At 50.7% G+C, this 26626-nt stretch overlaps 1 protein-coding gene and 1 long non-coding RNA gene across 5 annotated transcripts in view; one reads left to right on the top strand and one right to left on the bottom strand.

Annotated features, from left to right (window-relative positions):
* Positions 1-811: 811 nt before the first annotated feature.
* LOC147912244 (uncharacterized) lies at positions 812-11146 on the bottom strand. 2 transcript variants are annotated; one of them, XR_015550111.1, is made up of 3 exons: positions 10932-11146; positions 1171-1416; positions 812-898 (listed from the first exon to the last, which is right to left on the bottom strand). It is a non-coding gene; the product is annotated as an uncharacterized LOC147912244 (long non-coding RNA). The 2 variants fall into 2 exon arrangements; XR_015550110.1 differs by lacking the exon at positions 10932-11146 and adding an exon at positions 9994-10227.
* A 311-nt stretch (positions 11147-11457) lies between these two features.
* Positions 11458-26626, top strand: part of SYNJ2 (synaptojanin 2) — a 97531-nt gene continuing 82362 nt past the window's right edge. For 2 of the 3 annotated variants that reach the window (XM_014795483.2, XM_004440708.3), the window contains exon 1: positions 11458-11728. In XM_014795483.2, the coding sequence (XP_014650969.2) occupies positions 11602-11728 (127 nt within the window). In that variant the 5' untranslated portion in view covers positions 11458-11601. The remainder of the gene's footprint in view (positions 11729-26626) is intronic. The other variant, XM_087425090.1, reaches the window with a different exon arrangement.

Below are 26626 nucleotides of genomic sequence, written 5' to 3'. Positions count from 1 at the left end.
TGCTCTCTGGAGTGACGATGTACAGGCCTTGTTATAACATACTTCACGACATTTTCTCTGTCTATGGATCTTGCAACCCAATCAGAAAAGGGGTATTTCTGGAGAAGGGTTAAGGATAGAAAGGAAACAGGCCTGCCCACCCCTGAAATGAGAGCACGTTCGGGAGGCCTGTTCTTCCTCTTGTGCAGGGAATGCCAGGGAGGAGGGGCTTTCTCCCGACCCCAGGTCTATTTTCCCAGCTCACATCCTGGGGCACAGGGCTGCGGGAGACAGACCTTCATTGTCGGAGCTGCTTCAGTGGGCAATGACCGAGCAGCCAGATTCCAGTCTGAACACTCATCCTGCCCAGCGGGTTCTCCCTGAGTGTGGAATTGGACTAACAACGGACAAGCAGACCCCAGCTGTTCTTGGCAAGTGAAAGGCCTCCCACCTGTGACAGGTGTGCTTGGGTTGTTTTTCCAGCTGTGATGCTGGTTGGGGGCCCGAGGCTCAACTGGCAGCTGGCATGCTGTGTGTGGGGCTCGGTCTTGATCACAGACGTGAATGAAGCTCACCTGGCCTCCAGGGCCCACAGGTGCCCACACAAACTATGTATCATCCCATCTAACCAATTGCTGACTTTCAGTGATACACCAGGGGCAAGGAAGGCACCCGGGGACCTCGGGCAGAGAGTGCAGGCGCCACGCAAACACATGGGGGTCTGAATCACTGGGCCTCTGGAGCTTGCCGAGCACACCACCATCTGAGTGGGACCCAGAGCAGCCAGGCTGCCAGGCACACGCTGATGGGGGAGGTTTACCTGGTGTCAGGGAGGCCCCGGCCCTTGGGCCAGCTCTGGTGCCGTCCTCTGAGGGTCCCAGTCTTGAAGGTTCTGCTGCTTGAGGTACATTCTGAAAAGCTAACAAGAGTCTACACTCAGTTATCTCAACCCGAGGTCATAAGTCCAGTCGTCTGTGTGTGTGTGAGGGTGTGTGTGTGTGTGTGTGTGTGTGTGTGTGTAGACAAATACAGATAGATCAGTGCCTCACATTCCTTTTCTACAAAAAAATAATAAATGAACTACCAAACACCCCCTCCTATTAACTCTGCCCAACAGCCATCCCCCAGCGTAAAGCCACAGAGCCAGGCAAGCTGTTCCTGGGCGCTGAGCCCAGTGACTTCAGACCTCACCTGTACCACGTGGCTCTTCCTACCCACAGTGGGTGGACGGTGGCCAAGACGCACAGCTGTTTCTGACACCAGAGGACCAGAAAGGAACTGGTCAGTGTCGGCTCACTGACGGGCAGCCCTCTGTTCCTGGCTGTGGGCCTACAACAGAGAATGCAGAGCCAGCCTCCTCCTTCTCCAGTGACTGAGCTACTCAGTTTTTCTCTTGTGTTGTTGGTTCCTTGTGCATCGGTGTTTGGATTCTAGACTCTGGGAATGAAAGACAACAGCGTGAATCATCTGAGCTGCGTTGGCCCAGCGTCTACTTCAGAGGCTCAGTTTCCCAGCCAGCTCCAAGGCGGTGTTCACATGGCCTTCATTCCTTCACTCAACGAGGACTCGTTGAATGCCAGGCGCTGAGTGTCCAACAGTCACTATACAGATGTGGCGCTGGCTTCACAGAGCCAGTGGGACATGGGGGACACACGTGGTGATGGCTTACACCTACACAGTGCCCACCACGGGCCACTTTACAAACACCAAATGTACTTAATTCCACAGCTCCTCCATATGAAAGATGAGGAATCTGAGGCATCGAGAAGTTAAGTAAATTGCTCAGAGTGGCCCAGCGTGGGAAGAGTAGATCCAGGCCTCAGACCCAGCCTGCCAGGCTGCAGTCCTTGCATTCACCTCCAACATGATTCTGAGTGAAGGTGACCAGGTAAAGCACAGATGAGTGAAGAATTCAAAGAATGAAAAGATAGGGGAACGTGGTGGGAAAATAGGGTGGTCGGATCTCACATACTCGGGGTCACGTGTAGGCTGAAGAAAGAAAACTGAGAAGGACCCCGCTGGTGGACGATGGTTCATCCTGGCATCTTGAGATGGGCTCAAGTGGCTCATGGGACCAGGTGAGGCCGGCATGCCTGGAATTCGGGGATGAGGGGAGAGTAGACGGGGGTGGATGGGAAGACAACAGGAGCAGGAGGGGGGCCCACACCCAAGTGCTGTTGGAAGCTGTGGCGAGGGGGTGACATGACTCACCCTGCACGCTACGTGGCGAGGAAAGGACGCAAGAGGCCAGTTACTGCCAGAGTCCAGCGACAGGTGGTCACAGTGGACAAGAAGAGAGGGGGCCCAGGCCAGGTTCACCTAGTTTGATGTAGAATTGATAGTCAGCGCTGGATGGACATCTCCAGCTCGCTTCCAACACCCCTGAACAGTGCTGGAAGAAACCTACAATCCAGCAGACTGGCTTTATTTTAAGTTCATGATCTCTGAGAAGGGCCACAGGAGAGGGGATGAGGGGTGGAGGGAGCGTGACGAGGGACAGTGGGGACAAGGGAAGGAGCAAAGTGGTGAGGGAAGATGGACGGGGTCAGACACATGGAGGGAAGCGTAGAGGGAGGGAGGGAGTGGTCCTCCCCATCACCGCAGGGAAGAAGACGATGCACAAGATGCAGTGATGGCAGGTGAGGGAGTTCTTTTCTGGGAAGTTCTATGAAGCCAGGTAAACTGCTGCGAGTGAGGGTGGAGGGGATAGGATGTGTGAGGAAGGAGGAAAAGGTTGAAATAATTGTCTTGAAGAAAACGGGCTGAACTATAAAACTGTCCCGGATTAACAGGCAGTTGAGTCCTGAGATCATGAGGTTGGAATTCTAGGTGTCATAGCCACCAGCTGTGGTCTCGAGATTCCTTTTTCTACCAAAAAGAACCAGGGCTTCTTGGAGAAATGATTGATCCCAGGTCTTAGGAGTATAAAATGTACAAGATGAACCTGACACTGTCATACCAGAAGGCAAGGATCCCATCAGAGACCACTGGGGTCCTGTGAAGAGGACCCAGGAGCCAACTGGAAGAGGCTCCCACTGGCTGAAGAGGGAACATTTGGGGCATCAGTAAGGCTAAGGCTGCAGTGGACTGAAACACATCAAATATGTTTAAACTCAAATATGAGTTCCTAATGAAAGTGAAAAAAAAACTAAACTAATTGGTCACCAGTGGAGGGTGTTAATGGACCAGTTCACTCATTATTTTGAACGCTAGTTAGTAAAGGAAAAGAATCCTATTCTACCTATTTTATGTTATCATTGAATAAAAAATAGTAGATGGGAATTTTCTGTTTAGAGAAGAATTTTAGCTACTAAATGGAGAATAAACGGTAGAATAGAACATAAAGCTTTTGCAGAGACTGTGGCACTGATGATCAATGGCTGCTAAATGACAAAGAGGAACAATCAGACAGATGCTTCCTGATGGGAAGAACACACCCCCAGCCATGAGACAGAATCTTCTGGAGCCTCGGTATTCAACCACCGAGCTACAGATAATAGAGAGGCCAAAGGAACACGCTACAGGACATCACAGGGACACACTCAGAAAAATCCAGTCCGTGGAGGCCTGCTGGGCATGCAACCTAGTTTTTTCAACAAATAAATTGCAAAGGAAAAAAAGAAATGGAAGGGAAACGTATACATTAAAAGGAGCTTGAGAGACACATCAGTCACGTCGTGTAAGCATTGTTTGTGTGATTCACACAAATTGTGGAAAGTGACTTACGACATTTATGAGACGATTGGAAACGTGAACACTAACCAAATATCTGATAATATTAAATAATTATTGTTTAGAAAAATGACACCCGTCCCCAAGGTTATGCAATTTCTCCAGCGACGTTAAGGATTCCGAGTGAAGGGAGAGGAAAGCCACTAAGCAAATTCATGGGAGGTCGCAGTCTGGGTGAATGAATGAATTCATTAATTAATGATTTCAGAATATTGGTTTTTTGCCTTAAATATTCACAGTGTTGTTAATATCTGATGAAAACTGTATATAAAAAGTACTTTGAAAAACTGAAACTTTATTTAAAGATTAGGGCTAGAAATCATTGAAAGCCAGCCAGTCAGTACACATAGAGACTCAAGAAACACATTATTTGCTGATGGGTTGATTTAGTTTGCCAGAATACTTATTGTGATCATATTTTTCTGACCCCAAAAAAGGGGCATGTGGTCTGACAAAAGGATATTTTCTGATTCGTATTTAGATGAAAACTCTTATTAAGGTATAAAATTTAAGTCATAATTAGTTGTACGTTTAATGAATCCCTTTTAAGGAAAGTACAAAAGTACATGAAATTGACATGAACCCAGAAAATCTTATGTACCATCACCTTAATTATGCTCCACATGAGTCAGAGCCTCGTTAGAGAATTGTGTCCAGTGTGTCCACCACATTTTCAGAAGTGGGGAAGGGGAAGCCAGTCCAAGAAAAACAGCAAGTGTAATTGGAGCGACGGAGAAGAGGAGGCACGAGGAGTGTTCGCAGGAACCCAGAGTGTTTCACCAGGAGAAGCTAAAGGGGTCAGAATCACTGTCTCCAAGTTCAGTGCATGCTTTTAATAATCTGAGGTCGATGACTAAATCCTCGGGTATACAGAGGGTCAAGCAAGAAGAAATGGGCAGTAAAAAAGAACTACTTGGTGCTGGCCTGGTGGTGTAGCAGTTAAGTTCGTGTGCTCCGCTTCAGCAGCCCAGGGTTTGCAGGTTTGGATCCCAGGCCCGGGGCTACACATTGCTCATGAAGCCATGCTGTGGCAGTGTCCCACATACAAAATAGAGGAACATGGGCACAGATGTTAGCTCAGGGCCAATCTTCCTCACCAAAAAAAAAAAAAAAAGAAAGAACGAACTACTTGTACCCCTTCCTGTCCTCTGAAATTGCTCTCATAAGGAGCAGCCGTGACCTCCACGTGGCTGAATCCAAGGGACCAGTCCTCATCCTACTGTACCCATCATAGCCTTTGCCATCGTTGAGTGCCACCTGCTCCTTGGGCTACTTCCCTTGGATTCCAGGACACTGTAACTCCCGGTTGTCCACCTACCTCGTGGGCCGCCTCCTCCCACTCAGCGCCACAGGTCAGAGCACCCTGGGCTCAGGACTGGAGCTTCCCTATCTGACCAACACTTAGCCCTCCAGGCCTAAGGCTTTAAATACCATCAACACGCTGATAACCTCCATATTTACATCTCTGCCCCAACCTCACCCTTGGACTCCAGACTCACGTAACCTACTGCCCACTTGACACCTCCACCTGCATTTTTTTTTTTTTTTTTGAAGAAGAGCAGCCCTGAGCTAACATCTGTTGCCAATCCTCCTCTTTTTTTGCTGAGGAAGACTGGCCCTGGGCCAACATCCGTGCCCATCTTCCTCCACTTTATATGGGACGCCACCACAGCATGGCTCAACAAGCGGTGTGTCAGTGCACTCCTGGGACCCAAACCTGCAAACCCCAGGCCACCAAAGCGGAGCGCGCGCCCTTAACCACTGCGCCACCGGGCCGGCCCCATCCACCTGGGTATTTAATAGGCATCTCAAAGTTAACGTGTCCAAACTGCCTCCCTCGCCCCAGCCGACTGCTCCTCTGACAGCAGTGTCCATCTCAGCGGATGGCAATCCCATCCTTCCATTTGCTCTGGTCAAAATCATGAAGTTGTCCAAAATCATGGAGTCGTCCAAACTCCTGTCTTTTTCTCATATCCCACATCTACTCTAACAGCAAATCCTGTGGTTCACCCCTCAAAACCTACCCAGAATCCAACCGTTTCTCTCCTCCCCACTCCCATCACCCTCGTCGGAGACCACCAGTGACCCCATAGGTGGCCCTCTCTCGTCTCATTCTCTCCCTCCCTCCGTCCCTGCACTCAAGTTTCAACTCAGCAGTTAGGATGATCCGATGAAAACCTCATCTGAGCATGTCACCACTCTGTCCCCCTCACTCAGAGCAAAAGCCAAAGTCCTCACTGTGGCCCAGAGCATCGGGCCCATGTCCCCTCACCTCCTTTTGTCCAGGACCTCTCTCTCCTCAAGGTTTTGCACTGGTTGTTCCTGGCGCCAGGAATGCCCTTCCCTTAGATACCAATGTGGCTCCTTCCCTTGATTTCTTCCATTCCTGACTCTATCGTCACTTCTCAACGAGGCCTTTGCTGACCCCTATTTAAAACTGTTCCCTCCCCCACCTGGCACCCTCTGTGCCTTCCCTGCTCTCTTGTCCACACAGCACTGTCGCCACCTAGCATGGTATGCATTGTGTGTGTATTGGTGTCCCCTCTGTGTCAGGGACTTCTGTCTGGTTTGTGTGCGGCTATATCTCCTGCATCTAGAACAATGCTTGGTATACAGTAGGTGCTCAGTAAATATTTGTTCAATAAACCCATCGGTCAGGTAAGCATCACTGCAACGGACAACCAAAGAAGCTGTGAATCCTCCACTCCTGCAAGACTAGATGGTACTAAGGAGACTCATTTCTTCCCTGTCTGCAAGTTTGGTTTCTTCTGAGCCTCTCTCCTTGGCTTACAGATGGCCATCCTCTCCCTGTGTGCTCACATGGTCACCCTCTGTGTGTCTCTGTGCCCTGATCTCCTCTTCTTATAAGGACACCAGTCATATTGGATGGGGGCCCACCCATGGGACCCCATTTTAGCTTAACCACCTCTGTAAAGGCCCTATCTCTGATTATAGTCACTTGCTGAGGTGCTGGGGGTTAGGGCTTCAACATATGAATTGTTGGGGGGAGGGACACAATTCAGCCTGTAAACAGGGGGTTAGGTGGGTGGAGGGAGGCTCAGGAAGGCCTCACTAGGAAGACAATTTTTTAACACCCCTGAAAGAGTGAGAGCACCAGCCACAGAGATGTGCAGGGGAACAGCTTTCCAAGTGCAAAGGCCGGAGAGGGGCTCCTGGCGCACGTGAGGAAGAGCAGCCAGAGGGATGTGCCCGGGCTCAACAAAGCAGAGCACAGCCACAGATGGTGTCAGGACAAAGGGGCCAGGGCACGCAGGGCCGTGGGTCACAGCGGAGACGGGCTTCTGCTGAGGATGGCTGCTGACGGGGCCAGCGGGGAGGGTGACTTGTTCCAGGCTCACAGTTTTGGGGCAGGTGGGACAGCACGTGCAGGGGTGCTACGGTGGAGGGAGGCGGTCATTCTCCCAGAGCTGGAACGCTGCTCCTGGCTAAAGGGAGCTGCCTGCACCAAGGTTATACCTTCCCTGGGGGCAAAGACTGGTCGATGTATTCAGAACACCTCCGGGGCCACCTCACTCTGGACATACCAAGGGATCCCGCAGGGCCTGCATCCCAGTTCAACTTCTTCACTCTCCCTCCCAAGGGGCGTTGGGCCTGAGAGCCCCACCCACCCACCCAGTACACCTCCTGCAGGCAAATCCCCTGCTCAGAGTCTATGTCGCAGGGCACCAAACCTAAAACAATGGGAGGCCAACAGGGGTCAGACCCTGGGTGTATTTCTGAGGCAGAGCCCACAGGATTGAGACCAGAGAGACGATCGGCCAACGCTGCCCCCAGCCCGAGGATTCCATTACCTTCTCAGGCCCCAGGGATGTTGAATACAACTTCTAGATACCCTGCACCAGTAAATTTTCTGGGCCTTTTCCACTCTTCTCAATTCCCATTCCCACTCTTTTTTGCTTATTGGGAATTCACCAAGGGCCAGGCCTCCAGAAAGATGGCACCACCTCCTCCTCCCCCTTCTCAGCAGGCACCCTTTGCCTCCTCATTGCTGTCTCCACGCCGGCCCTCCCATCAGCGTCTCCTCCCTCTGAAGAGCTGATCCTACCACCTGTGTTTGGGGGCCTTTCTCATCTCTAGAGACAGGACACTTTCTTTCCACGAAGCATCTTTAATTCTCCTTCTCCATTCTTTTGCTGCTCACCTTCCGACATGTGCAGGCTTGGCCCGTCTTGGAAAGGTCCCTGCTGTCCCCTCTGCCTGCCATCATTTTTATTTTGTGTTTCTCCCAGCCAGGCTGGTAGAGCTGGCAGATGACACTTACTGCCTGCATTTCTTCCTTAATTCTTTGCAAGCCGACTTCTTTGCCCAACCCTCTAATAAAACTGCCCGCTTAAAGGTCACCACTACCTTCTCTCCAGCCAACCAAGGTTCTTAGAGACCTCTCTGAGGTTTTCAAACCACTGACCACTCCCTGCTTCCCAGAGCTCTGGGTGGCCACACCCTTGGCTTCTCCGGTCTCTCAGGCTGCTTCTTTCTCGTCTTTTCCTCCTGCCCCTCCCGGGCTCAGACAGCAGCCTTCTCCGGCCTGGCTCCACTCTCCTCCAGAGAGCAGCTCCCTCACAGCCGCCTCTCCATTTCTGGCCTTTCCCTCTGGGTTGCCCTCCTCATCTCAAACTCGGCACCACCGGAACCAGACCCACTTGGCCACGCCCAGTTCCTGTCTCTGGTCACACCAGCTCCCGCAGCCAGTGCTCCTGTCTCTGTCGATGGTGCCTCCGCTGTCCCATTCTCTAAACGCTGACTCCTTTCGGACCCCCACCCTCCTTTTTGCCTCTCATGCAGTCAGGCACCGAATACAGCCTTTCATTTATTCCAAAGCTCTCTCCTCTCTCTCTCCCTGCTTTGACAACTCGCTGGGCTCCCCGGCTCCCCAGGGCCAGACTGACTCCCCACACCAAGTCGGATTTCTTGCAGGATCTACTCTAGGCTGATGGAGATGTCTTTCCTTCCTCCCTTACCTCCTTCCCTTCCCATCACAGGCCCTCCAGGAGGCCTATGTCTCAGGAGTGGGATGTGCCCTAACTTGCCCCACCCAGACGGGGGTCCACTTGTTTTCCCAGGTGCCACTCATGGTTTAGGTAGCAGAGCCGAACTTGCTTCCTGAATGTCTCAAGATCTCTTACTTTCTCCATCTGCTAACCGTGCCAGCACCCAGTGACCCTCTGCTATCAGGGCAGTGTGTATATAAGGATGGTTCTTCCTCTGCTGCCCATGTTGACCGTCCCACTCCAAACCACAGGGCAGCGACGAAAACCCAGCAGGCTCTTGGCTCATTCAGCCAATTCTCAGAGACAGGGGAAAAGCCACCGTAGTTCACTGAGTCTAAGATGCACATTATAACATTGCCAAATTAGGGCACAGCTCACAATTTAATTAAATAGTTTAATTGGCAGCATTTTTTCTTTCTCGGTGTTACATAAAATAGTGGTTCATCTTACAGTTGACAGTGTCATAGATTCTACAAGCTGTAAAGCTTAAGTGCTGGTCTTGACTGTAGGGAAATTTCTAAAATATGTACAGCATGCCACTGGGCAAAGCTTTAAGTTATGTGATGTGAGGGAAGAGGGGGAGAGATAAGATAAAGGACCTGGTCCCCTCCCTAAGATCTCACTACCTAATTTGTGAAACAGGGCTAAGAGAAGAAATATAAAACCACTTCCCAAGCAACAAACGAGCACATGAGAGCTGAAGTGTACATCCATGAATCTGAGTGTCTATAAACGCTATTATCTGGAACCTCAGCATTCCAGGAAGGCTTCCTGGAAGAAGTGAGCTTCAAGTTGAAAAGGAAAGGAGAGGGGCCAGCCCGGTGGCCTAGTGGTTAAGCTCACGTGCTCTGCTTCAGTGGCCAGGGGTTCGCAGGCCTGGATCCTGGGCACGGACCTACCCACCGCTTATCACACCAGGCTGTGGCAGGCAACCCACATATAAAGTAGAGGAAGATGGGCACGGATGTTAGCCCAGAGCCAATCTTCCTCAACAAAAAGAGGAGGATTGGCAACAGATGTTACCTCAGGGCTAATCTTCCTTACCAAAAAAAAAAAAAAAGGAAAGGAGAAGTGGGCTAAAGGCTACTCTGCCTCATTTAGTGCACATGCTGTTCTCATGAGGAGGTAACATCTCCATTTGACAGTGAAAGCAACTGTTTGGACAGCTTATGAGCATCATAGCTGGGCTATCTCCCACATCATAGTTGAATTTATGAGCCAGGCGGCAGAAGGCTCAAGAATGAGATGATCTCTGCTGGTTGTTCACACTTACTTTATTCCCCAAATCATCACTTAGGAGGTTGTCCACAGGATGGAAAGTCATTTCTGGTCATTCCTGAATGTGTGCAAAGGCATCACAGTGTCCTGCTTGGCACTGGGGGCTCTGCTCCTTCTGGAACATGCCTAGGAGACAGACGCCTTGACTCATAGTCTTCTCCTTCTCACTGTGAGCAGAACCAGGTGAGAGAGGGGAACCAGGTTGGCTTGGAGGCCTGATGGAAACACCCTGATGGAGGTCTCTGGGGCCATGCACACATACCCATTATAGGAGAAGGAAATGAAACCTCCAAACCCACCCAAAGGGAGATTCCAGGTAAGCCTGGATGCCCCTCCTCCCTCCCCTGCAGACCAGTCCTGACATCCGGGCTAGAGCCCAGTGCCAAGAGGGGCCCTGCCTCCCCTTACTGCGAGGTCATCCTCGCACATACTCCACATACTCCGATGGACGATGACGGATATAAGCTGGTGTCCCTAGACCTCGAGTATGACCTAGCTTATTGTAGTATCTGCCCTTAAGTCGAGGACCATACTCAGCAGAGTGGGAGGACGGATTGCAAGTTGGAGGGGGAAAGACACAGTCAGGGAGAGGGGGAGAGCATCCCTCGCTCCGGCACCCACCAGCATCTCACAGCTGCCCCTGCTCGTTATTTCCAAGCTTCAGCCCTTAGCTCCTCTGACCCCGCACCCACCCTGTAAGCCGGTGGGACAGGTCCGTCACCATTAGACAGGTGAGGACAGCAGGCTCAGAGATGTCAAGGTCGCATGGTCAGTGGCAGGTCTAGAGGTCATGGTCTCAGTTCTCTCCGAGACAACACACCTTTGATGCCACCAAACACACCAAAATTCTGCCTGGTGTGGAGAGTGGACCGCGATACCCTCACGTATAGAAAGCTACTAAATGGCAACATTTATGGGACACTTTCCACTCACCCGGCACTCACTAGCCCTTCACGCGAATTAACTCGATGTTCATCGCAACCTTAGGAAGTTGGTCCAGTTATTAATCCCGCTTTCCCCGCAGGGCAACTGAGGCACAGAGTCGAAGTGACTGCCCAGAGTCGCAGAAGCAGAGAGGGTGGGAGGCGCAGCGCCCCGGGCCGGACTGGGGAGGGAGGTTGCCAGCCCCGCCGCCGGCCAGGCCCGGGCTGCCCATATAAGGCCGCGGGCGTCCTGTTGCGTTTTCAGGCTCATTAGGGCCCCCCGCGGCCGGCATCCTCCTCCGCGCCGAGGAATGTGTGGAATCCTCCTCCTGGCTGCCGCCCGCCGCCGGGGGGACTTCCTGGAGGAGCCCCGAGCGAGCTCGGGGCGCGCGGAGCCGACGCCGGGCCTCCCCGTGCGCCCTGGGAGCCGCGCCCCGGCCGGGCTGCAGCCGCCTCGCCGCTGGGGGGAGCGCGGCGCCGTCGCGGAGCGGGGCCGGGAGCCGGGAGGCGGGAGGCGCCCTCACCTGCCCGGGGCGGCGCGGCGAGGGCGGGGAGGCGGCCGGGGAGGAGCCTGCGCCCGCCCGGAGCGGGGGCCAAAGTGAAAGTCCTGGAAGTTGCGGGAGCGGCGCGCGCGGAGCCGTGGCGGGCTGTGCGCCCTCGGGCGGAGGCGGCCCGCGCCCATGGCTCTGAGCAAGGGGCTGCGGCTGCTCGGGCGGCTGGAGGCGGCGGGGGACAGCAGCGTCCTGCTGGAGGCGCGCGGCCGCGGGGACTGCCTGCTCTTCGAGGCCGGCACCGTGGCCACGCTCGGTGAGTGCGGCGCCGCCCGGGGGCCCGGGGCGCCCTCGTCTCCTGCCCGCGGGGAGGGACGCCCAGAGGACGGAGCGACTGCCTCTGCTGAGACTTAGAAAAATGGGCACCTCCCTTCCCCGAGGTGACCGGTCCCCAGCGGCGCGGGGACAGCCGGGGCGTGGGGGTCGTGCGCGGGGAGATGGAGGAATGGGGGGTGGCTTGTTTGAATGAAGTGACGCCGGCGACGCCAGAGAGCACTTCTGGCCGGGCCCAGTGCGCACGGCGGCCCGCAGCCCCTCCTCGGGGGTCTCCCATCTGCGCGTTCGCCGAGGGGTCTGTCCGTGGAGAGCCGGCTCTGGCCTTTCATGCCCCGCGCTCCGCCGGCACACGTTACAGATTCGCGACGATCCGAGGGGGTTGGCTTAGGAGCCGGCCCGACCATGTGCCTGGCGCCCGTTTCCTTTCGCACCCGTTGATGAAGCCAGTGATTGCCCGTTGGTTGTGTCGGCTGGCTTCACTCCCGGAGGGGACGGGGAGAAAAGCACCATGAAATAGTCTCCGGAGAAACCGCTGATGGCACCTCTGCGCTTGTAAATACTTGGCTGATTAGCGTTAGTACTGCAGAGTCTAGAACTTGGAGGCAAATAACCTACCGGATGACTCTCCCTTTTGACTCCCTTTGTGGTCGAAGCGAGATACCAAGCCAGTCTATTTCCCATATGGGCTTCGGGAAGTCTCCAGACATTTGGCACATTTGGCATTGTGCCAAAGACTTTAGAGACAATCTCTTTTAATTTTTACAATTCTAAAAAAGAGCTTTTATTATCCTCATATGACAGATGAGTAGATTGTAGAGGCTAAGAAATCTGCTTACCCAAGGTGACCCAGCTCTACCTGACTCCTGTGTGGCTGTTTCTGTCATGTCATATAATGCATGGCTTCCTGGAGTCACCAACCACTCTGCCCCTTGTTTTGTGACTAATATTTTACGAGGAAGGCTTAGGTAACACCGAAGTGAGCAAAACCAGGTAGGGTTGTTAGAACTTTAAACTTGGGCACTGGAAGCTAGGCTTACAACTGGTGTCCCGCGGTCCCATCTTCCCTTGTTTGTAGCTAAACAAAGCGCAGAGGGGGGTCGGTCCCCTGTCCTCTAGGTGGTGGACGACTAGAGCACTCACTCCCACAATACTTTATAAATGTCTCTAGTCCTTTCTTCCTGTTCGTATGCATCGATTCTTCGATTCTGATCTATGTCTTGGAAGGACAATTTCTTTTATTTCCACTTCCCTAATCATTTCATTAGCATATAGTTATCTGGTTTGTTTTCAGTCACTTGGTTACTGAAACAATGTTTCCAGTATTCTGAGCACCACAAGTGTGCATCGAATCATGGCTTAAATTATTATCAGATTATTCCAATTTGTGTTCTGTCCTGAAAAGTCCAACTTTGGTCATTTGCTAAGGTCTTGAAAGAAAACTGCAGAAATTTCCATTCTATTTTAGATGTCTACTTCATACCACATTTATCAGAACCAAGAAGTTAATTTCATGGTATAAAACTACTGCTTCATCAGAGAGATGAAAACGTCCTTCAGATGGATTATAGCAACCTTAAGCAGGGTTCATACACATTTCAGAGTTCCTTTGAAGCCACCTGGAGAAAAAGGCTTTATTTTTTCAAAAGCGAAGATTTAAAAGTGATTAATGAAAGTAATAGAATGCATATTTTCCATTAGGAAATTAAGTTTGGGCTGAGATGCACACACATTATTTTGGTGATTACAGTACACTGGATACTAGAACAGACGGTGTAATGAAAGAAATTGGCAGGTCTTCAACTCATGTGCAGTCCACATTTGTTACTTAACCTAGTGTTCATTTTTCAGTAAACCTTGGGTTGAATACTTAATTTTTTTTTTTTTTTTTTTTTTTTTGCTGAGGAAGATTTGCCCTGAGCTAACATCTGTGCCAATCTTCCTCTATTTTGTATGTGGGTTGCCACCAGAGCGTGGCCGCCATGAGTAGTGTAGGCCCGCGCCCAGGAACTGAACCCAGGCCACTGAAGTGGAGCATGGCCAAACTTAACCACTAGGCCACAGGGCTGGCCCCTGAATACTTAATTTTTAAAGTCCGTTTTTCTCAAATGAAATGAAATGAATCTATTTTTTTTTTTAATTTTTAAAAAAATTTTAAAGATTTTTTTTGCTTGAGGAAGATTGTCCCTGAGCTAACATCTGTGCCAGTCTTTCCTCTATTTTGTACGTGGGACAACGCCACAGCATGGCTTGATGAGTGGTGTATAGGACCACTCCTGGGATCTGAACCTGCGAGCCCCGGGCCGTTGAAGCAGAGTGCCTGAGCTTAACCACTGTGCCACTGGGCCAGCCCTGGAATGAATCTATTTTTAAAAAGCAGCTGTAGCATTTGGTGGTATCGCTGATCCAGAGAAGGATTGTAAGGGCCTTCTGTTACTAGAAAGTTGTTGTCTCAAACTTTTAAAATATCCTCAACATGTCACCACTGGATGAATGGCTCTGACCTTGAAATTCCCATCTGTGTTCCAAAGGGCTAGCTCTTTTGCTTTTCTTTCCTTGACAGGGTTAAGAGTGCTTTCATTTTTTTCCAGAAGGTTGCAGTCTCTACTTTAGGGTGGGACAGTACTCCTGTGGCAGCCGGCATGGCTGGTGGCAGAATCCTGACCGTTCACCCTTTCCATGAGGTTCAAGGTTGGGGGCGGCATCCTTTTCACTTCAGCTGTGGTTTCCTGTGGTGGATTCCTCCCCAGTGAGGAATGAGAAGCCAAGGAGACTTAAGTTGAGGGTTTATTCCCCTGCAGGTCGTGGGTTCTCCTCGGCCACTGAGTGGTCCTACATTCTGCCCAGCTCTGTGGCAGATGCACGCTGCGGCTTTTACGTGGAGCGGCAGGAGAGTTAGGTGGGTCCTACGTGCGTACGCACAGCTCTTGAAGGCACATTTTGCCCCATAAGGATCCTAACTTGGAAAGGCCTCACTGGCAGGGGCTCACAATTGCTTAGCGTTTTCAGGCTGTGCTCACAGACAGTCAGGGGCTTGAATTGGGTTTAGGAAAAGCTGATGATCCTTGTCGGTCAATTGCTGGGTACAGTCCTTCTGTTCCAACAGGACTTAGTAGCCAGCGTCCACACCAGGCCATCCAGCCTTTTAGCAAGACTTCCAGATTCCTGCTTCTAAGAGAATTAGGTTGAGAATCTATCTTTAATGTGGGTCAGTGGAAACAGGAATTCCAGAGGCAGAAAAACAAACACTGGCACCCATTTCAAAGGTTTTTATAAAGTTTTCTTGATGACCTGATTCAACGGTAGGAGGCTTCTCAAGTAGAGGTGAAAAGCCATCGCATGGAACAATGCCCCTTGGTCCACAATCCAGAATTAGCATACAGATGTTTTCTTTGCACATTGGGATGAAAAGTACTTGCTGTCTTTCTCTTTGTCTCTTTGAGACCTAGTGTGGACCAGATGAAGGGACATGTGCCAGTTGTTCATGGATTTTATTCGTTGTCAGAGCGATCACTGATGCTACAAAGTTCAGTGTTCTCCGAAACCCGCCCCCCCCCCACCAAAGGGCAGCCCACGAGCGTCCCTGCGTTTGCACATGTGTTTGTGAGCGGGTGGAACCCTGCCTCTCCCTCCCCCAGCGGTGCTGCCGAACAGGCAGCAAGGAGCCGGGGTAGGAAGGAGGCTCGAGACTTAATTAATTAGTGAGTGTCCCTAAATTACTTTGAGCTTCTGGAGGAGAAGGTTCTGTGTAAACACTGGGCCTGGGAGGTCCGGCTACTGTGTTTGTACAGAGGCCACAATGTCGCACTTTGTTTGGCTGTGGAGCCAAGCAAGGCGTTGTCTGAGGCCACTTTCTGAGGCTTTGTGGCCCGGGTTTATTTGCTCAGTGGCTTGAAGTTTGACCTATTTCAGAGCATCTGAGAGAATCAAATGAGTGGCCATTCTATCAATCCTGCTGAATAAAGATTGAAGCACAGGTGGGGCCAGATGGGGGCTCAAGGCTCCTGACCTTGGAAACCTGGGCAGTGACCTGGGCCACAGAGCGCAGTGGCTCGTGCACGGTCTTATCCAGTCCTTTCCACGTTGTAGGTTGGTTTAGCACAACATTTACAAAAATGCAAACTGGGTTAGTGTGGGCTTCTGCTTGTCTGTTCTGTAACTTACCGGCGAGACCATGATTTCACATCTTATCATGCCCATTTTTGGGCTGTGTGGCTCAAAAACTTTTCTTTTAACCTTTAATTGTGAAGATTTTCAAATGTATGCCTAAGTGGAAGGATACGTGAATCCCCGTGGCCTGTCAGTGAGTGTTGACAGTTATCAATATATTTCAATTCTCTGTCATCCATCCCTGTATTTTTTATGAAAAACTAATCTCCTAAAATTTAGTTGCTTCAGGTTCCACCTGTAGTTAGTGGCGGAGCCGTGATTTGAACATGATCAGGAGGCTCCAGAGAATAGTGTTCAGTAAAATCTCATGAGTAGGAAAAGAAGAAAATTCCGCGGTATATGAAAAATACCTAGCTTTGTCTCACTGTGTGCTTAGCTTGGGTTTCAAAACACAGGTGTGGTCAGTGAAGTTAAGGGTTGTTGGTGAGCGTAGCATCAATGACTACCAATTCCTGAATTGCAGCTGGATTTTCATGTGACAGTTTTTTTGTTTGTTTGTTTTGCTGAGGAAGACTGGCCCTGAGCTAACAGCTGTGCCCATCTTCCTCTACTTTACATGTGGGACGCCTGCCCAGCATGGCTTGATGAGCGGTGCCTAGGTCCTCACCGGGATCTGAGCCGGCGAACCCTAGGCCGCAGAAGCAGAGCACGTGATCTTAACTACTAGGCCACCAGCCAGCCCCTGATACAGTTTTCTACAGAGGAGCATTCAGGCTTAGGGAAGCGGTTGCCCCCTTTCTGAGCAGCAGTGTGATGTTGCGAAGGGGAGATCTTCAAGGGAAGTGTGTAGGCTTCAGTCCTGTGTTCCAGCAGAGCCCAGATCTGCGTGGGGTCTTAGCCATCTGTGTGGATGTCCCAGCACCTAGAGCAGAGCCCCATGCAGTCTCCAGGCGCTGAAGAAAGCGCCAGGTTTCTCTGCGTAGAGGCAGCAGTGAGACACAAGGCTCCCCAAGGACATGCTTCTGAGTGTGAGGACTGTCAGACAGCTAACGTGTTGGACTGGTGTCATCTGGAAAATCTCCCCTTTGAGTGGGGAGAGGTTCCTGAGGGAGTGTGCTGGGCGCCCTATAGGAGTGTAGCTTCCTGTCTGTCCTCTGCTTGTTCTGGGGGCCTGGGGGTGGCTCTGCCGAGTGGTGGACAGAACAGTGCTTTGCACCCGAGGCGGGCACTGGATCACTGCTGCGGGCCAGGCACCTTAGCAAAGGGCCCCATCCAAGAATGCTGGGTGCACCTGGCCGGGTCCCAGGCAGGTGGCAGTCTGCACTCCTGGCATATGACGCTGGAGGGTTGCCATTTGCTTGTAGAGCTTCCTGGTTCAGAAAAATGACTCCAGGCGGAGGACTCACTCTGAGCATGTCGGCTCTGGAGGGCGGGCGGCTCCTTCTGGTGGCCCAGTTCACGGGAGCAATTCCAGAGTGCAAATGCGAAAGTCTGAACTTAATTTTAAGGCACTCTTTTGAGGACATGGGACTCTCCCACAGAGGCTTCTGTAATATCATGGGAGCTGGTACTTAATTCTATGCCTGCATCTATGCCCACTTCTGCCCTGCCTCCTCCCTTCCCTGAGACTGGGGCGTGATGGGGCTGTCCCTCCTGGACCTCCTGGGACCCTTATCCAGCCTGAGGATAAGCTGCTGTGTTCTCCCCTCCGACTCTTTCTTGTGTGTTTCAGTGAAACCATTGAGCAGGGCTTCATCTTCTGCCACTTCTGCTCCTTGACAAGGTCTGAGGGGATGCTCAGGGAAAAACAGGTGATAAGAAATGAAGAGGAACTTTCCCCGTGTTCTTTAAAGCAATGTGAGGTCTCACAGAGCAGAACTTGGGCCACCAAGTGTGCTCCTAGTTTCCGTGTTGATGTGGGATTTGGGGGGTGGGGTAGGGAGAGGGCAGGGTGTTCCCGGCTGGTGCTCAGACCCAGCAGAGCACTGGGATGGTCCCACCACCCATCCAGATCTAGGAAAAGGGCCAGATTTAAGGTGAGCATGGCATAATGTACAGCTTCTCATCCCTGCTGGCCCACTGCCTTTTTTGTCTTCAACTTGTATTGATTTATTACAGATGGATGGTAGTAATCTCTACTCAGAAAAAGCAAACTACTTCCCTTTCTTCAGGTCTGACCCTAGAATGTTCCAGTGACACCTCCTCCAAACCTTTCACCTGTTTCCTCTCCCGCTTCTCTGCTGGAGAGAGAAGCCCCGAATTCTGGCTCTGGCTCCGTAGGCTGTTCCTGATCTTGGGGGAATTTAGTTAATCCCTCCAGGCCTCAGAATCCTCATCTGAAAACAAGTGAATTACACCCTATACTGCCTTTCCTGCTCTGAGGTTCCATGTGTCTTAAAAAAATAAACAGAAAAATCTTAAACACTAACTATAGCACACAAGCACACCCCCTACTTCACACATCTAGTTAAAATTATAAACTACCCAGAAATTTGAATCTTAGTAGAAATAATCTGGCGAGGTAAAATCTAAAATTGCTCAGATCTAAGTCTGAGCTAAACCTAGGAATCTGATGTATACACTTTTTATTGGAGACTTATGAATTAATTAAAATGCATGGAATTATCTCTCCTTCATTCTGCCCCTTTCCTGTAACCAGGAAAAAATCTTTTAAAAAGCAATAGTAATTTAAGCTTAAATTAGGAACACAAAGTAGGTATTTATTAAAATATCATAAACTATGCTAATTCAGTAGCTCCTTTAGCAGATTCTTATGACTATCCATTGACATTCTGAAAATCATATCTTTAATCATATTGTATAACTTTTTTTTTAATAATCTGGACTGGAGGGGGGAGTCTGTGTGTCTGGGAATGTGTGGTCTTGTTTCATCTGTCTCCTTTAAGTGGCTGTGGTTCCATGAACTTTGGTTCACCATGAATCCTTTCCATGGCTGATAAATATTGCGTGTTGGAAAAACTCTCTTTCAGCGGAGGAGACAGTTCTCTACAGCTCTTGCTTCCCATTAAGCAAAACGGAGGGCCGGTGGAGCCAGGCTGGATCCTGCTGGCAGAGAGGAGTGGTAGGATGCTGTCCCATGTGGTGACAGTCCACGTGCTCCTGCCGAACACAACAGTGACGCTCGTGTCAGCGCCTGTTTCAACAATGGGCTTGTTTGTTTTTATTTAAATAGTATGGATAAAAAAAATAATATTCAAAAACGAGGGCTGGTAATAAGTTGCCACTTACCCCGGCCTGAGCCAGGACCACCAGGACCACCAGAAGGGAGGAGCCTGTGGGCCAGAGGAGAAGAGGCCGTGGACCGGAGGGGAGGAGTCCGTGGGCCAGAGGGGAGGAGTCCGTGGGCCAGAGGGGGGTGCCTGTGGACCGGAGGGGAGGAGCCCGTGGGCCGGAGTGGGGGTGCCTGTGGACCGGAGGGGAGGAGCCCATGGGCCAGAGGAGGGGGGAGCCCGTGGACCAGAGGCGGGAGCTGTGGTCAGAACACATCGCAATGGGTGACATGGGAGGGCCAGCAAGGGAGCTGCACGAATGGAATTCCATATTGAAATTTTATGTCTCTGGAGTGGACAAACAGAATCTTATATTTCTCATTTCAAAGGGCTACTTGCCTCTTTCTCTAGATACACTATATAAACAGTGTTTTAGGTTGAGGACTGAGAGATTTTGTCTGGTAGTATGAACTGATTTAACCAAAAGTAACAGAACTTTATTTAAGTTATGCCATTTGTTGACGGGGGAAGATTTCCATTAGAATGTTGAAACTAATGACAATTCCAAAAGCCCCAGAAGCCTGGGATGGGAACATAGGGGAAGGTCCAGGCCTCCTTGCCGGGTTCTGGGGGGTGTGGAGGGGCTGAGTTCCCATTCTCTCCCCCGTCCCGCATGCTTTCCAGGCTGTGACTGTTTGAATCTGTCCAGAGGGGGTACCTTTTTCTAATTCACAAAAAGGCACCACATGTTCTCCAGACTGCCCTGGAGAAAGTGGACCAGAAAGGCCTTTTTCTAACTCGTGTGGTAGGGGTAAAACTTGAATCCGACTGTGGAACTGGTATTTGTAGCTGACCCCTTTGACATAGGAACAGACTCTGTGAGACCACATATACGCAGTGAGAAATTATAATGAAATACCATTGCCTCAATGAATGGCTGCAGACTCCCAGGGTTTGGGTGTGGGTCTGACTTCAGCAGCACCCTCCCCCTTAGGTTTCTGGTTCAATTTGCTGTTAGGAAAATTGGGTTACTGAGAGCTTAATAGAATTTTGTCTTAAAAGAGAAAATAGACCCAGAGCAAAGACTTCGGGAGTGATCCTATAGGAAAAATTTGTGAGCGTTAGAGGATGAACTGTGTGACTTTAGTTTGATCACCACCTTTCTCCTGGGCCCTCAAGGAGGGTCTTCAGTCCTGTGGGATCTGTCTTCTCCCCTCCTGAACACTCTCGAGTCTTCTGGGTGTGCATGATAAGATGGTACACTTAGAAAATCCAGGAGACAGATTGTGAAGTATCTATGAGGGCAATGATACCATGTCTGGGATTTATTTGGAGACAGGAGACAGACAGATGGACACACTGGAGCACACACAGACAGCGGGGCGGGGAGAGTAGGTGAAATAAGATTGGGAAAACATTGATAGCTGTTGGAGCATCTCCCCCCATCTCCTGAGCTCACTCCCAAGTAGGTGTGTGGTGGTTCATTAGACTTAGTGAATTAATAAGTTGGCTGCTTTTCAAGCTCAGCAGTTGAAAATTGACAGCTGTCCCCTATACCATCATAGTCGTCATTAGTCAGATCAGTCAATCAATTAGTCATGAGTCAATCATTAGAGTATGTGATAGGAAAAAAAAATTCCACTCCAGTGACAACAGTTTCTGAGAATAAACATAGTATAATATGTCAGGTCTAAAAGAAGAAAGCAATAAAACTTTACTGAGGCACCAAATAAATGCAAGAAAGGTGTACCAGATTCTTGGGATAAGACCATCAACAGTATCAAGATGTTGGTTTTTCTCCGGTTAATCTATACATAGGCAAGTATCTATGCGTAAAATCCAGTTCAATTCCAACAGGAGTTTGATATAAAATGTAATGGGTTGGTTGTAAAGTATATCTGGGGACCCCCCCCCAAACTCCTTCTTATCTTAATCCTCCCATTTTGGTTAATGGCAGCCCCATGTGGATGGGGCCGATGGTCAGGACAAAAACCCGTGAGTCATCCTGATCCCGCACTTTCCCTCAACCCCATCCCATACACCAGGCAGTCCAGACCACTCTTACCTCCACAATATATCTGAATCCTGCCACTTTCCCCTGTTGTGGCTGCTACAGTGCTGATCCAGCCACTACTCTCTTTCTCTAGGACCAGCGGCCACTCCCCGGGCATCCCCCTAGACCGCACCTCTGTCCTCTGCCCTGGTTCTTTCTCCAGCCTCATCTCCCCCCATTTCCTGGGCTCACTCCTGAGTAACCCTGACTGGTTCCTGCCCAGCATCTCTGCACCTGCTGTGCCCTCTGCCCACGGTGCTCCCCCCTCAGACCTCTGCCTAGCTGCCTCCTCCTCCTGCAGGCCTAACTCAGTGACTCAGCGAGACCTCCCTGACTGCCCTAGGCAAGCCAGCCCATGGCCTCCATTCCCCAGCCGTCTCTGTTCCATCCCCTGCCTCTTGTCTTTGTAGCCTTTATCACCGAAATCACCTTCATTCTTTGCTCGCATCGTCTGTCGTTCGCCGTGAGAAGGCGAGCTCCATGGGAGCAGGATGTTGTGGGTTGCATCGTCCCCCAAAAAGATACGTTCAAGTCCTAACCCCTGGTAACTGAATGTGACCTTATTTGGAAATAGGGTCTTTGCAGCCAAAATGAAGATGTAAATTAAGATGAGGTCATACTGGAGTAGAGGGGGCCTTAATCCAGTAGGACTGGTGTCCTTGTAAGAAGAGGAGACACAGAGACAGACACACAGAGAGGGGAAAATGTCACGTGAAGACACAGACACGGGGAAGACGGTCACGTGAAGACGGAGGCAGAGACGAGGGTGATGCTGCTGCCAGCTGGGGAAACCGTGGGGACTCCAGAAGCTGGAAGAGGGAGGGAAGGACACTCCCCTAAAGCCTTCAGAGGGAGCGTGGCCCTGCCAACACCTGGATTTTGGACTTCTGGCCTCCAGAGCTGTGAGAGAATAAATTGCTGTTGTTTGGAGCCCCCCAGTTTGTGGTGCTCTGTTATGGCAGCCCCAGGACACTGATGTGAGGGGCGCTGTCTGTCTCGTTCATACTGTCTTCTCAGCACTGTCTGGTGCGAGGAGGGCTCAGGAGACACTCTGGAATGAGGAAGGAATGGCAAAAATAGGCAAGAAGATTTTGGAAAAGATCAGCGAGGACACACTGTATCTGCCAGATACTAAGACATACTGTAAAGCCATCACAGTGGTATAATGGGCAAAAATCAATACAGTAGAGGAGAGGGCTCAGAACAGACTCGTGTAAGAGAGTAATTTGGTTTACTAGAAAGGTGAGCATTTAAATCAGCCAGGGAAAAGGGTGGGTACTCAATAAATGGTGCAGTTGACAGATGCTGTGCCTGATATTCAGACCAGGGACCCCTTGGCTCATCTGGTCAGAAAAGAGAAGGGTGGAACCTCGGCTTGCCCGCAGGACAGGGCCAGCTGTCCCTCTGCCGGGGGTGTGAGTGGTCTTTGCTGAGTTCCTGCAGGTGACTGCTCGCACAGCCGTCCATCTGGTAGCTAGCTTCTCCTCTGGCTTAAAGCTTCATGCCCCACAGAAAGCTACAGGGTTTAAAACCCCCATAGGTATAGACTCCAAGGTTCACGCAAGGGGCATGCTGGTTACAAGAGTTATCACACTTAAGGAAGCTCCAAGTCTGGTGTCCCATCAGGGGTTTATAATTCATTTATGGCTCTTCCCCGTCCAGAAGCAATTTGCAAATGAAGGTTGTTTGTACCATAAGCAGTGTTATCTAGTGACATAGTTTTACCTTTATGGGGTTCCTAGGGAACAGAGGTGGAGAGTTAAACAAATGTGATTCTCATATGGAAGGGAAAAGGGTTTTGTTAAGCCCGTGTGGACTAAGTAAGTTAGAGTCAGCCCTACATTAAAGCATTCATTAAAATAGTCCAGAGGTATTTAAGAGTTAAATGTAAAGAAATCCAACTTTTAAAGTATTAGAAGAAAATATAGGAGAAGCTTTCACTGTTTTATCATCTGGAAAGCCTTTCTAAGCAAAACATGGAACCCAGAAATCATAAAGGAAAAAAACCCCTGACATATCTCAGAAATATTTTTTATTGAAGTATAACATATAGAAAAATGAACACATCCTAAGTGTACAGCTCTGTGAATTTTGACAAAGTCAATGCACCCACATAACCAGCACGAGATCTGGAAATAGAGCAGTGGGGACAAGCTAGGACCACCTGCCCCGCCTTCACCATGTGTCAGATAGAGAGATTTGACTCCATAAAACTTTAAAACTCTAGGATATCAAAAGAGACCTTACATGTAGTTAAAAGACAAGCGACAGCCTGGAAGGAAGCCATGTACAACCCTTTGAAGCATATAAAATGGTCAGAGATTGATAATCATCGGATATAAAAGAGCATTTATAGATCATGAAGGAGAAGGACAAATAGTTCAACAGAAAAATTGGCAAAGGATGGACTAAGCCATTCTCAAAGGAAAAAAACAAGTGGCCGGGACGGTGGGGCCAGCGCCGCAGGCTCTGCCTGGCTTGGTAATCCATGTTGGTTGGGCAAGTGTTGATTCTCTGTCCCCCTCCGTTTTTCTCACCATCTGCCTCCTGTGATGCAGGCGTGGAGGCCCCAGCGGACAGACAGTGCACTCCACTCAGCGTCGCCCCTCCCTCCTGGCCCTGCAGCTGTGCCCTCACACCTGTCTCTCTCCTTAGGCCGACCCTTTTCCCAGGAGACCATGCACTGGCTCCCCAGGTCAGCCCCGCAGGCTTCCAGACAAGCCCAGACTTGCCTTGTCCTCGCGGGGACACACCTGCTCAGGATCCGGCCGAGCCAGGCTCAGTGCTGGCAACGTCAGGGCTCGGGTGCTTGAGGGGTGAAGAACAGCTGTGGCAGGACCAGGAGCGGCGGGAAGCAGGAGGGGGCCACTGGCCAGAGGTGGGGACAGGCAGTAGATATGGCATCTTGTTCCAAAAGGCCAGGGAGGAGAAAATAGGCTCCCCGGAAGGAGGGTGGGACGCACTTAGAGGACGCAAAGTGTTCATTTTGTAAAGGCAAGCTTTCCCCAGAGAGAGGCTCCTGGAACAAAAGGATTTCACAGGCAAATGACTGGGGGAGTCTGGACATGGTGTGTTGTCCCCCCCACCAGCCCCCCCCACCCCCCCACCGTGGAGATGTGCAGCTCGAGTCAGCATATGAAAACCTGAGGCCCTGCAGCAAATACACCTGCTCCGCCGGTGTTCCCCAAGCATGTTCGACCTTTTGTTCATAGACCACACATCAACACCTTAGGGTACCCAGGCTCCCTTGGGGTGCATTCGGGGATCCCTGCTGTGAAGTGAGTAAGGTTCTAAGGCCGGGTGGGGACCCAGCCGCAGCGGCTTCTGTTTCTCAGGCTGGAGCTGATTCCAGGTACAGAAAGCCTTTGGCTGAGTGGGAAGTTGGAGGAGGGAGTTTCCAAATCAATGGAATGGCGGTAATAGGGTCATTTGAGAAGGTTTCTTCTGCCCTTTTGTAAAAATAGTGTGAATATTTTCCCCCGATGTTGGGCGGGGCCTCGTGAATACGCAGACATGTTTAGTTAATAGACATGTACGGAGAAGGAAGCCAAACTAGTCACAACAGTATGTGCCCCCAAATATTACTGATGTGGGGATGTGGATAATAAAGCTCCGAGATGAACTGAGTGTGTTCATTCCTTCATCGTTCCTGGACCTGGGTGCCACTATGTATCAGAGGTTGGAGGGTCCCAAAGGGCATGGCTGCTGCTCTGTGACAGTCTTGGTGGGGCATCTAACACAGGTGAACAGGCTGATCTAATCACATCCCTAACTGAGGCTAGTTTTTTCACCAAACAACAAAAAATTTTTCAAAAATCAGAGAAACCTGAGAAATGAATTATGGCCTGTCTTCTGGATTCTGGATTACAATATAGAGTAGGATTGGGGCCGGCCCCGTGGCCTAGTGGTTAAGTTCAGCACCTTCTGCTTCTGCAGCCCGAGCTCGGTTCCCGGGTGTGGACCTACGCCACTTGTCAGTGTCCATGCTATGGCAGCGACCCACATACAAAATAGAGGAAGAGTGGCACAGATGTTAGCTCAGCACAAATCTTCCTCAGCGAAAAAAAAAAAAAAAATGAGAGAGAGTAGGAATCGACTTTTGGTAGGTTGATCAACTCTTCCCCCAGCTTCCAGGAACTGTGTCCTGTCCTCAAGTCCCTCACATTGTCAGCCTCTTCTTTGAACTGCCTTCACCTGCACCACTCCCTCAAACTGGGCCTTGTGGGAGGTGGGGTGGGCATCCTGGGCTCCTCACAGCTACTCCCAGGCCAGGCTCCTCGCTCTCTGGAAAGGGCGCTCCTGTGGAAGCACATGCCTCCTCATTGAATCTTCCTTCCTGCCGGCCACGCTGTCCATTCACGGGCGAGCTGGGCTTCTGGCTCACCGCTGCTCCTGTCTCCATCCCAGGTGAGCTCATGTCCATTCGCACGAGCCACCTGCTCTGCTGGCCTCTCGCTGCCCTCCCCTCCTCACTGCCCAGTCTTTCCTTCCATCTCACTTCACACTGCTAAGACCTTCTCACCACCAATTATTATACCATCTCGGAAGTTCAGCTTTAAGCATCCTTCTCTGCTACCTTCTGTCCTCCTAACTCCCTCCGTGCCCACCAAGACCTTTTGTCTATGGACTCCTAAACCTTCCCACCATCCTCACTCCCCTCACATCCTCTCTTCCCTCCTTGTCTTGCTTAGATTCTGATCCATGGTAATGGTTACTCTCCAGCATGCACCCTCCACTCTTCACTTTCTCTCCTTCGTACTTGGCAGGAAAAATCCCCAACACTGAATAAGTCCACTCACGCATGCTGTTGCTGGATGTGGCTGGAGAAAAACACATCATTGACGCGTCTGTTGTAACCTTATAACATATTTTTGGTGCTGTTTGGTAATCTTACTGCATTTTCCTAGTCAGACTTCTCTTCCTCTCTCCAGGATGACTATTTCACATCTTCTCAAGCCTTCAATGCCTTGCCCCTCTCAGCTAATGATTTTGCTTCCTATTTCACTGAGAAAATAAAAGTAATTAGAAAGAGAACTTGCACAACTCATCACCTCATCTGCTTGCCCGGTGCTGGTGGGCGCTGCCTTCCCTGCGTTACAGCGGGTGACCTCCTATGCGCCTGCTTGTCCACATTTCCACCAGCTCTTGTCCCCTCTCGCCTTTGAAGACTGCTCCCACAATTTTCCCCTTTCCTTCCTCGCTAGGTGATTTCCACCGTTACGTCAACAGACTGTCATATCTCATGTTAAGAAACTCTCTCTTGGCCCCAACCCCCACCCCCTTTCTCCATTCCCCCATGTGAAGGGGTCGCCCATGCACGGTGTCTCCACTCTCCCTCCTCCCACCTCCCTCCTCCCATTCTCCCATGACCCAGTTCCAGCCAGGCTTTGGTCCTCTCCACTCCCCTGAAGCCCCTCATCAGGGTACCCAGAGGCTTCCACCTTGTGGGTCTTAGGCCTCCATCCAGCAGCGTCACCCAGCGGATCAC

The sequence above is a fragment of the Ceratotherium simum genome, chromosome 38 (assembly GCF_057802395.1).
Source record: "Ceratotherium simum simum isolate JZ-2026a chromosome 38, ASM5780239v1, whole genome shotgun sequence".
In the NCBI taxonomy this organism is placed as follows: domain Eukaryota; kingdom Metazoa; phylum Chordata; class Mammalia; order Perissodactyla; family Rhinocerotidae; genus Ceratotherium; species Ceratotherium simum.
Note: the sequence above shows the minus strand (reverse complement) of the source record. Positions and strands in the feature narration are given on the sequence as shown.